Here is a 12,357-nt window from a genome sequence, read left to right as displayed (position 1 = left end):
TGGAGTGGTTGTATTATCTGAGGATGGATTGGTTGTATCTGGGGATGGAGTGGTTGTATTATCTGAGGATGGAGTGGTTGTATCTGGGGATGGAGTGGTTGTATTATCTGGGGATGGAGTGGTTGTATTATCTGGGGATGGAGTGGTTGTATTATCTGGGGATGGAGTGGTTGTATCTGGGGATAGAGTGGTTGTATCTGAGGATGGAGTGGTTGTATTATCTGAGGATGGAGTGGTTGTATTTGAGGATGGAGTGGTTGTATTATCTGGGGATATAATGAATGAGTATTATAAGGATAGAATGGAGGAGCATGGCGGTGAGTGGCAACCAATAAGAAAATTATATTTTACTGACTTGTCACCTGGTAGTGTACAGTTCTAGCTTTGTGACCTGTTTAATGGCACAAGATTCAAAGATTACAATCATGCCATTGATGTTTGCAGATCCCGGCTTCACCAGCTCAGTGGAACCTGGCATATGGCAGAGAACCCAATTTATTGTGACAGGATCCTGAACTTTGTTTCTATTTTTTTAAATATTGAGAGGGATAACAAATGATAGAGGTGGAGATTTAAACTGTAAGAGTAGTTTGTGTGATTATGAGAAAGGTAAAAGGTACTCAGTGCCTGTAGCTGAAGTAAGGCAACCAGACAAACCATGAAATGATTTTCATGAGATTAAAACTGAAAATGTCCTTTTACCCCAACTAGCAAAACCTTCTCTTAGTCTATTTTATCATAAGGCCATAAAACTAACTGGTGTTTCGAATGAACGTGTGCCAGCTTACTCCACACTCAGCTTCTGTGCACACTTTCAGGCTGTGAGTACATGTTGGGAGGAGACAGAAGGGCTGAGGCCCTGAAGTTCACACTTGTTGGCTGTACAATTCCAGGCAGCCCCTTCTTCATCTTTGAACCTTTCTGCTTGTCAGGATATGACCGCCTGGAATTTAGTGCCCTCTCAAATTTCTCGATGACTCTCAATTCTTCTGGAGTCGGAGAATGCTCAGTCATGAGGTCTTCTTTGGCAACCAATGGTATTTTACTTGGCACAAAGACTGGCACCGGCAAGACATTCTTGTACGGGAGCTGATACTCTAATGCCTTCTCTCCAAGCCTGCCCATCCTCATCCTCTGATCAGGAGATCTCTGCACAACAAATGTAGCCCGTTGATTCTGGTCATAGTGCTCTTTCCTAGTGCTATTGTCTTCAGTCAGAGCAGTTCTGTTAAATCAAGTGCAGAGTATTAACAGAACCATGCAAGTGTGACAAAACATCTACCAACTAAAATAAATCAGCCAACTGATAGCATTATAATCTATCTGAATTCATATTGTACTTTAATATTTCATTGGTTTTTAGAGAAAATAAATTGCTACACTTGGAGTATTTAATTTACAATCATCAGGTTCTCTTTCACAAAAATCTTTAATCAAAACCTTTAACTGGAACAAACAGTTGAATATATTTTAGCAGTCTTGGACTTGAAGTAAATCCACAAGCAAGGAACACCTATTAGTGGAACTGCTTTCATTTATAGATGTGTCAGGAAACTATAACAGATACTGAAATAAAGTTACTGATTTCCAGAGTAATTTGCTGCTGCGGCTGTTACACTGGTGGGTTAGTTCTGAGTAGGCTTGTGAACGACTGGAACCAGTTGATCCCACAAAGGGATCCTTGACCCTTCTGGCACAACGTGCTATCACAGTGCAGTTGGGGTGTATTCCTGCACCACTATAGACATGAGTGCCCATCCCAAATATTCAACCAATCCTGTCCACGTCCTGCCACACTTATCCCTCTGCTGCCAGTTCTGCTCATTTTCTACCCTAATTTCTTTTTTCGAATCACTTCACTGGTACAATCAAAAACAGTTAGGGCTGGATTTTCGGCTTTTGAGATTTCGGGGCGGTAATGGCGACGGGGCGGTTCTGATACCGCCTGGAAAAAGTTTGAGCCTTTGTCTGCAAAATTCGACAAAAAATGAGATTCCATGATCAGGGACGCAAAATCAGGTGTTACACAAGGAAGTTTTTGTGCCCCAGCCGAAAATCGCGGTGTTAAAAAAAGTTTTATTGATTTAAAGGACTTCATTATTGTTGAGTGCCCTGCAACATAACGTTGTATATTGTGTGGTTTTATTTTGGTGGGGGGAGCTTTTGTTACTTTTTTGCAATACAATTTATGATTCATCCTTTGCCATTGGTGTCTTGTGTATCATTCCAACATTCACCGGAGATGTGCCTTTATAGGGGCACATAGCGTGTCCAGTATTAGCTCCATCTCTCAGTTTCCTCCATTTAGGAAAACTGGTCTATTATGAGCTGGCGACGTACGACTCTTGGTCCGGCAGCATCTCCACGCTGCCTCCCTAATGGATGGTGCGGCTATCCAATGGGGTCCTCGCTAGGCTCCTCTTCGTTGTCCTCCTCCTCCTGAGGTGGGCCTGCAATCCCCACTGGCAATGCCTGGCCTCTGATGATAGCTAAGTTCTCCAACATGCAGCACACCACAATGAATTTGGATACCTGTTGAGGGAAGTATTGAGGGCTGCTTCCAGAGCAGTTCAGGCATTGGTCTGCCATAAGGAAATGGCATATCTCTGTCAGCACTTCCTTTTGGAATGCAGCCTTCTCACACACTACTCCTCAGAGAGCTGTAAGTATGAATGTTGGTGCCTGTAAACCCACAGGGGTAAGCCCTCCTCCCCAGATATCTATGGCCTTTCCTCATCCGTGGGCCGATATGTCCAAGAGCCCTTCTTCTAGCTTGATGCCGCCTGGCAATAGCATGCAGCATGATACGCTGGTGAACTAGTACTGCTCCCATTAAATGCTCTCACGGACATTGTAATGGCAGATAACACTGGTGCTTTCAAGTTGGAGCTTCACATGTCGTGATGTGTGCAACTGTTGCAGTCAATGTGACTTGCGATGTAGGATCCACATCCATCCATTTAAATACACCACCAATATTGCCTGCTGCGGCCTGGGAATGCCTGGTTTTTCAGATGTTTCCAGGGGCGGGCGTTAAATGAGGCATTAGACCCGAATTTTGCATCCGGACGCTAGCGGAGCATTGCACGACGATTGACGTCATGATCTCAGTGAAATTAGAGAACGGGCCGGTATGTTTTTGCGCCACCGCAAACCATGAGCCGAATTTGCCGGCTGGGCGATAAAAGCTGAAAGCCCGTCATAACCCCATAAAACACCCTCTACCGGCCCTCCGGGGCACTAACAGAGGCACAAACAATCTGAAAATCCAGCCCTTAAAGTCAACCACAAAAGAATCAGTGCAACTCATGTTCTTGGAACAAAATTAAATGAAAATGTTAATAATGTTCAAGATTCCTCAAGATCCTTATTGAATTTCTTCAAGTGTTTTTCAATCTAATGTGATATACAATAAGCACAAAACGATTCAGGAAAGTTCTATCTCTAACTTGCAAAAGAGTCACATTTCTAACAGATGCTATCTAGAGTAAATACTGTTTAAAAATGGATATGGATGTCCATTTTCACATTTCTTGCTACTTGCCCCAGCACCAAATGTCCTCTCTGGCACATACTATATTGAGATTACAATGGGGATTTGCAGTTATCCAGCATCGAATATAAGTTGCCAACACTTCAGAAGGTAAAATGTACTGAATGAATCTGTAAGGAAAGCATTCTATACCTGCTTGCTGTCTTTGTTACCATTATCAGATCCTCCCAACAAGCAGTAAAACACTCGCTCTTTGCTGAATTGTCTTCCATTATGTCACAGTTCAGGGCAGTGAAGGGTAGACCACCACCAAGTGTCTTAAATTCAGAAACTGAGGACATCTTTAAACTGTAACTGCAGAAATAAGGGAAAGATCCTATGCGTGTTCTTTCAGTGATTCAATATCAAAACCACAGTCATTGACTGATGTACTGAAGGGCATCTGCTTAAATATGTTTCTGCTCCTATTTTTGTTTAGGTTGCCTCATTTAATTATTGAGTTACAAACTTGGCAGAGCCACGACTTTGTGATAGCTGCACAAAAACGTACAGGAGGCCAGGATGTTTGTCATTGAAAGGGTTCTACGTAAACTATAAACGAAACTGGTCAGAGCAGATTGCAATATCTCTCCACACATTTTAATAACCATTGTGCACATGCCTGATACGTGTTGTAACGATGTGAATTATTACAATTTTAGCCACTGTAATTCCAAACATGAGGGAACAGATCCACTAATGTAAATCTTGGCAATGAGGACTAGAAAATTGCGTGCTGTAGAATTTTCCAACTCAGGCTTGCACTTTTGTTAGCAGCTCGCACACTGAAAATGAAGATCTCATTATACATGTTAAATGAAGGTAAAAGTAACCTTCCATTTTCAGTTTTTTGGATACCAATCAACATTTAAAGGGAGTACTAAAGGGAAGCTATGTTCTGGAACATTGAGAAAAGAGCTCTTAAAGGTACATAGTGTTGTGTACCTGTAAAGCATGCACTCCCATGTTCCACCACCAGGGAGCGCATCCCCTGAAGTCCCAAGGGATCCCAGCTACCCTTGGGAGCACTGTATGTAAGCCGGCCCCTAAGGCCTGTTCCTCACTCTGGAGTGTCTTAATAAAGACTGAGATCACTGTTACTTTAACCTCCCTGTGTGCAGTCTCATCTGTGTTAGGAACATAATAACTGGCGACGAGTATACAAATCCAACGCAAAGATGCAGCAAACTGTGGGAATCCTGGAGAAGTTCTTGGAGGGTGAGGACTGGGAAGCCTATGTCGAACAGCTAGACCAGTACTTTGTAGCCAACGAGCTGGACGGAGAAGGAAGCGCTGCAAAAAGGAGGAGAGCAGGCCTCCTCACGGTCTGCAGGGCACCAACCTACAGCCTCATGAAGAATCTTCTGGCTCCGGTGAATCCCACAGATAAGTCGTATGAGGAGCTCTGTACACTGGTTTGGGAGCATCTTAATCCGAGGGAGAGCGTGCTGATGGCGAGGTATCGATTCTACACGTGCCAGCGATCTGAAGGTCAGGAAGTGGCGAGCTATGTCGCCGAGCTAAGGCAACTTGCAGGACAATGTGAGTTTGATGGCTACCTGGGGCGGATGCTCAGAGACTTTTTTTGTACTGGGCATTGGCCACGAGACCATCCTACGAAAACTTTTGACTGTAGAGACACCAACCCTCAGTAAGGCCATTGCGATAGCACAGGCATTTATGTCCACCAGTGATAACACCAAACAAATCTCTCAGCACACAAGTGCGAGCAATGTTCATAAATTAACTGGAACTGTGTTTGCGAGCAGAAATGTACAGGGCAGAAACCACGAGTCTGCAACTGCCAGCAGGCCTCAGGTGACCCAGGTGATTCAGAGTCCGCAACAAAGGATGAATGCAAGGCAATTCACACCTTGTTGGTGTTGTGGAGGCTTCCATTCAGCATATTCATGCTGCTTCAAAGGGTATGTTTGCAAGAGCTGTGGAACAATGGGGCACCTCCAACGAGCTTCCAGACAAGCTGCAAGCTCTGCAAAACCTGCTAACCACCACGTGGCAGAGGAAGATCGGTCCATGGTCGATCAAAGCAATTTCGAGCCTCAGCGAGAGGAGGCAGATGCTGAAGTACACGGGGTACACACATTTTCAACGAAATGCCTACCTATAATGCTAAATGTAAAATTGAATTGCTTATCCATAGCCATGGAACTGGATACTGGCGCTAGCCAATCCATCATGAGTAAAAAGATGTTTGAGAAAACTGTGGTGCAACAAGGCACTCAGACCAGCCCTGAGCTCCATCCACATGAAACTGAGAACGTACACCAAAGAGCTCACCAGTGTCCTGGGCAGCGCCATCCATGGTCAAGGTCACCTACGAGGGCACGGTGCATGAACTGCCACTCTAGATTGTCCTAGGCGATGACCCCACACTGCTTAGAAGGAGCTGGCTGGGCAAAATCCGCTGGAACTGGGATGACATCCGAGCACTATCACATGTCGATGAGGCCTCATGTACTCAGGTTCTTAACAAATTTCCTTCCCTTTTTGAACCAGGCATTGGAAACTTTTCTGGGGCGAAGGTGGGGATCCACTTGGTCCCAGAGGCATGACCCATTCACTACAAGGCGCGAGCGGTACCTCACATGATGAGGGAGAGAGAGTGGAAATCGAGCTGGACAGGCTGCAATGCGAGGTCATCATCTCCCCAGTGGAATTCAGCGAGTGGGCCAGCAAGGACGAGCTGTCCATTCAGGCAGACTGCCTGCTGTGGGGTAACTGCGTAGTGCTACCCAAAAAGGGCAGGGAGATGTTCATCTCGGATCTCCACAGCACACACCCGGGTATAGTAATGATGAAAGCGATAGCCAGATCCCACTTGTGGTGGCCCGGTATCGACTCTGACTTAGAGTCCTGTGTACGATAATGCAGCGTGTGTGCTCAGTTGAGCAACGTGCCCAGAGAGGCACCACTAAGTTTGTGGTCCTGGCCCTCCAGACCATGGTCAACGATCCATGTCGACTATGCGGGCCCATTTCTCGGTAAAATGTTCCTGGTGGTGGTGGATGCTTTTTCAAAATGGATTGATGTGAAATAATGTCGGGAAACACCGCCACCGCCATCATTGAAAGCCTGAAGGCCATGTTTGCCACCCACGGCCTGCCTGACATACTGGTCATGGGCAACAGGCCATGTTTCACCAGTGCCGAATTTAAAGAATTCATGACCCGCAATGGGATCAAACATGTTATCTCGGCCCCGTTTAAACCAGCCTCCAATGGGCAGGCAGAGCGGGCAGTACAAACAATCAAACAGAGCCTTAAACAAGTCACAGAAGGCTCACTCCAAACCCGCCTGTCCCGAGTACTGCTCAGCTACCGCACGAGACCGCACTCGCTCACAGGGGTGCTCCCGGCTGAGCTACTCATGAAAAGGACATTTAAAATCAGACTCTCGCTGGTTCACCCCAACCTGCATGATCAGGTAGAGAGCGGGCGGCAGCAACAAAATGTAAACGATGGTCGCGCCACTGTGTCACGGGAAATTGATCTGAATGACCCTGTGTATGTGCTAAATTATGGACATGGTCCCAAGTGGATCGCGGGCACGGTGATAGCTAAAGCAGGGAGTAGGGTGTTTGTAGTCAAACTAGACAATGGAGAAATTTGCAGAAAGCACCTGAACCAAACAAGGCTGCTATTCACAGACTGCCCTGAACAACCCACAGCAGACACCACCTTTTTCAAGCCCACAACACACACCCAAAGGATCAACGACACCATCCCGGACCAGGAAATCGAACCCATCACGCCCAACAGCCCAGCAAGGCCAGGCTCACCCAGCAGCCCTGCAGGGACAACAACATGCCAGCCCAGCGAGGGCACAGCCAACATACAGAACAGACATTTGTACCAAGGCGGTCCACCAGGGAAAGAAAGGCTCCCGACCGCCTCACCTTGTAAATAGTTTTCACTTTGACTTTCGGGGGGAGTGATGTTGTGTATCTGTAAAGCATGCACTCCCATGTTCCGCCACCAGGGAACGCATCCCCCGAAGTCCCAAGGGATCCCAGCATCCCTTGGGAGCACTGTATATAAGCCGGCCCCTGAGGCCTGTTCCTCATTCTGGAGTGTCTTAATAAAGACTGAGGTCACTGTTATTTTAACCTTCCTGTGTACAGCCTCATCTGTGTTCGGAACACAATACATAGCTTTTTATTTGAAAAGCAATTTTTACTTAAACATTGGGCTTGGTTTCCTCAACCATAGGTTCTGTGGTTCACACCTGCCATTGTACAATCATAAAAATTTACAGCATGAAAGGAGGCCATTTCAGCGCATCGTGCCTGCGCCGGCCGACCAAGAGCTATCCAGTCTAATCCCACTTTCCAGCTCTTGATCCGTAGCCAAGTAAGTTACTGCAATTTAAGTGCACTGGAGGACTCCTAATGTCATACCTTTGTTTAAAAAGGGAGCAAGAGATAGACCGAGTAATTACAGGCCAGTCAGCCTAACTTCAGTGGTGGGAAAATTATTGGGAAAAGTCCCGAGGGACAGGATAATTCTTCATTTGGAAAGAGATGGATTATTCAAGGACAGTCAGCATGGATTTGTCAAGGGAAGGTCGTGTCTGAATAACTTGATTGAAGTTATCTTTTAAATCTGGTGAGGGTTTCTGTCTCTACCACAGTTTCAGGCAATGAGTTCCAGACCCCCACCACCCTCTGGGTGAAGAAATTTCCCCTCATATCTCCTCTAAACCTCCCCCCAATTACTTTAAATCTATGTCTTCTGGTTGTTGACCCCTCTGCCAAGGGAAACAGGTCCTTCCTATCCACTCTATCCAGGCCCTCATAATGTTATACACCTCACTCAGGTCTCCCCCTAGCTTCTTCTGTTCAAAAGAAAACAGTCCCAGCATCTCCAATCTTTCCTCATAGCCAAAATTCTCTAGTCCAGGCAACATTCTTGTAAATCTCCTCTGCACATTTTCCAGTGCAATCATATCTATCCTGTAATGTGGTGACCAGAACTGCAAACAGTACTCCAGCTGCAGCCTAACCAGTGTTTTATACAGTTCAAGCATAACCTCCTTTAAAAAATTTTTTTTTTTTTTTAATTTTTCATAGCCAATTTTTCCAATTCTTTGTCAGATCACAAACGCCAGAGGTCACCTTGCACACATCAAGGATCACCCTGCGCTAATGCTCTTAGCCAAAAGGCCTAGAGCCCAAGCACCGTTCCTGGAAGTACTGCAATACCAGGTTCGTGCCATGGAGGTGGATGGGTAAGCACCCCCACACACCTCCGTGGAGGTGGATGGGTCAATCCACCCCACCCACCTCCTATTTCCAAAAAGCATAGGAGAACCACCTTCCTGATCCAGGGAGAACCACGTTGGGGTCATGGTTACTCCCCTGTCAGGTCAGTTACGCATGATCTCAAGCATAACCTCCTTTTTTTTTTTTCGTTGCCAATCTTTCCAATTCTTTGTCAAATCACAAACGCCAGAGGTCACCTTGCACACATCAAGGATCACTCTGCGCCAATGCTCTTAGCCAAAAGGCCGAGAGCCACTGCACCGTTCCTGGAAGTACTGCAATACCAGGTTCGTGCCATGGAGGTGGATGGGTCAGGCACCCCACACACCTCCGTGGAGGTGGATGGGTCAAGCCACCCCACCCACCTCAAGCATAACCTCCTTTTTTTTTTTTTTTTTTTAAAATTCATGTCCAATCGTTATCCAATCGTTACAATTCTTTGTCAAACGCCAGAGGTCACCCTGCACCAGTCAAGGATCACTCTGCGCCAATGCTCTTAGCCAAAAGGCCTAGAGCCACTGCACCGTTCCTGGAAGTACTGCAATACCAGGTTCGTGCCATGGAGGTGGATGGGTCAGGTCCCCCACACACCTCCGTGGAGGTGGATGGGTCACCAATCCCACCAAGCATAACCTCCTTGCTCTTGTATTCCATGCCTCGACTTATAAAGGCAAGTATTGCTTATGCCTTCTTAACCACCTTATCTACTTGGCCTGCTACCTTCAGGGATCCGTGGACCTGCACTCCAAGGTCCCTTTTTTCCTCTACACTTTTCAGTGTCGTACCATTTAATGTGTATTCCCTTGCCTTGTTAGACCTCCCCCAAATGTATTATCTCACACTTATCGAGATTGAATTCCATTTGCCACTGTTCTGCCCACCTGACCAGTACATTAATGGCCCAGAAATTCAGCTTTCTCCTTCCCGCGGGCGTTCGACTAGAATTTAGAGAAAAAAATACAAACCTACCTGAAGGTGCTGCGCCCGTTCGACTTTCCGATGCACACACCTCCTCTTGCTGCGCATCGCAGTGCATGTACGTCGGGACGTGCGCAGGCCTGGAGCTGGAGTCACATGGCTCTGGGCAGCCAATCAGGTATAGTATATTCTCATTCATAGTAATAGGAGTTTTGTAAGTCCGAAACTCCTATTACTATGAATGAGAAGCCCCCCCAAACAGCCAAAACACTAATAAAAAATAGAAAATATACACTACATATTTAAGATTCATTTAAATTAAAGTTATTAATGTCTTATAAAAAAATATTTTCCCGATTTTTAAAAAAGTTTTTTTAATTATGCCTTAAAATAAACTTACCATTATGGAGATGGTTTTTAACAATAAAATATGTTTTCATAACTTTATTTTTATATGTTGTTGTGTGTTTTAAAACACTTGCGCCTATAGGCTATGCGCCTGATTTTTCAGGCACAAGATGTTTGAGGACATTTATATGCGTAAATTTTGCGCAAATTTACACGTACAAATGTTCTTGGGGGGTCCGTAGAAACTTTGTACAGGCCTGGGGATGTCAGAATTTCAGGCTCAATATTTTCCTACAGTTCGCAGCTTTCTTCTTCATTATCAACCACACAGCCTATTTTAGTGTCATCTGCAAACTTCTTAATCATACCCCCAACATTTAAGTCCATGTCATTGATATATACCACAAAAAGCAAGGGACCCAGCACTGAGCCCTGCAGAACCTTACTGGATACAGCCTTCCAGTCACAAAAACATCCATCAACCATTATCCTTTGCTTCCTGTCTCCGAGCCAATTTTGGATCTAACTTGCCACTTTGCCCTGGAACCCATGGGCTATTACTTTCATGACAAGTCTGCCATGTGGGACCTTATCAGAAGCTTTGTTAAAATCCATATACACTACATCATATGCACTGCCCTCATCAACCCTCCTAGTTAGCTCCTCGAAAAATTCAATCAAGTTAGTCAGACACGACCTTCCTATGACAAATCCATGCTGACTGTCGTTGATTAATCCATGTCTTTCCAAATGAAGAATTATCCTGTCCCTCAGGACTTTTTCCAATAATTTTCCCAACACTGTGGTTAGGCTGACTGGCCTGTAACTCCTTGGTCTATCCCTTTCTAAATTTTTAAACAAAGGTACAACATTAGCAGTCCTCCAGTCCTCTGGCACTGCACCTGTAGCCAGAGAGGATTGGAAAATGATGGTCAGAGCCTCTGCTAATACTTCCTCTCTCTCACTAAGTTTATCTTGTCAAATATTTCACACTCCTCCTCCCTCATTGCAGTCTGCATCGCCCCTCTCTTTTGTGAAAACGGATGCAAAGTATTCATTAAGAATCCTACCCACGTCTTCCGCCTTCACACATAGATTTCCTTTATGGTCTCTAATAGGCCCCACTCATTCTCTAGTTATCCTTTTGCTCTTAATGTATTTATAAAACATCTTTGGGTTTTCTCTGATTTTACTTGCCAACATTCTTTCATGCTCTCTCTTTGCTTTCCTGGTATTTTTTTTTTTAATTGCACCCCTGCACTTCTTATACACCTTTAGAGTTTCTGCAGTATTGAGTTCCTGGTATCTGTCATAAGCTTCTCTTTTTTCTTTATCTTACCCTGTATGTCCCTTGACATCCAGGGGGCTCTAGATTTGTTAGCCCCATCCTTTTTTTTTAAGTACCCTCAGGATCTCCTCCTTGAATACCTCCCACTGCTCTGACACTGATTCACCATGAGGTAGCCATTTCCAGTCCAGTTTGGCCAAATTCCATCTCAGCTCAGCAAAATTGGCTTTACCCCAATTCAGAACTTTTATTCCTGGTCCCCCTTTGTCCTTTTTCATAACTACCCTAAATCTTACTGAATTATGATCACTAGCATCAAAATGCTAACCCATTGATACCCCTTCCACCTGCCCCTCTTCATTCCCTAAAACCAAGTCCGGAACCGTCCTCTCCCTTGTTGGGCTTGTTACATACTGGCTAAAGAATTTCTTCTAAATGCATTTTAGGAATTCCGCACCCTCTGGACCATTCACATTACCTTTTTCCCAGTTAATATTAGGGTAGTTGAAATCCTCCACTATTACAGCTCTATAGTTTTTGCACTTTGCAGCAATTTGCCACAGATTTGTTCTTCTATCTGCCTCTGACTGCTTGAGGGTCTATAGTGCACTCCCAGTAGTGTGATTGCCCCTTTTTTGTTCTTTTATTCAACCCATATGGCCTCGTTTGATGACCCTTTCTCACATATCATCCCTTCTCACAACTTTAATTGTTTCTTTAATCAATTCTGCAACCCCCCCTCCTTTTTTAACCCCCTCTCTATCCCATCTGAAAACCCTGTAACCAGGAATATTGAGCTCCCATATCTGCCCTTCTTTCAGTCATGTCTTAGTAATAGCTATAATATCATACTCCCAAGTGTCAATCTGTGCTCTCAGCTCATCTGCTTTATTTCCTATACTTCTTGCATTCAAGTATATACCATTTAGTATTGCCAAACTCCCCTGTTGTCTATTTTCCAGCCCTTGTTTCCTCCGTCTTCCAAATTCA

The 12,357-nt window shown here is 45.0% G+C and overlaps 2 protein-coding genes across 3 annotated transcripts in view; one reads left to right on the top strand and one right to left on the bottom strand.

Moving 5' to 3' along the window:
• Window positions 1-12,357, top strand: part of LOC139273502 (coiled-coil domain-containing protein 127-like) — a 105,709-nt gene that overhangs the window by 48,488 nt on the left and 44,864 nt on the right. The gene's annotated exons all lie outside the window — the stretch shown is intronic.
• LOC139259127 (telethonin-like) lies at window positions 340-3,886 on the bottom strand. Its single transcript, XM_070874839.1, has 2 exons — window positions 3,686-3,886; window positions 340-1,225 (listed from the first exon to the last, which is right to left on the bottom strand). The coding sequence occupies exons 1-2, from the start codon at window positions 3,832-3,834 to the stop codon at window positions 796-798; spliced, it is 579 nt and encodes a 192-aa protein (XP_070730940.1). The 5' UTR covers window positions 3,835-3,886; the 3' UTR covers window positions 340-795.

Source organism: Pristiophorus japonicus, chromosome 1, assembly GCF_044704955.1.
Source record: "Pristiophorus japonicus isolate sPriJap1 chromosome 1, sPriJap1.hap1, whole genome shotgun sequence".
In the NCBI taxonomy this organism is placed as follows: domain Eukaryota; kingdom Metazoa; phylum Chordata; class Chondrichthyes; family Pristiophoridae; genus Pristiophorus; species Pristiophorus japonicus.
Note: the sequence above shows the minus strand (reverse complement) of the source record. Positions and strands in the feature narration are given on the sequence as shown.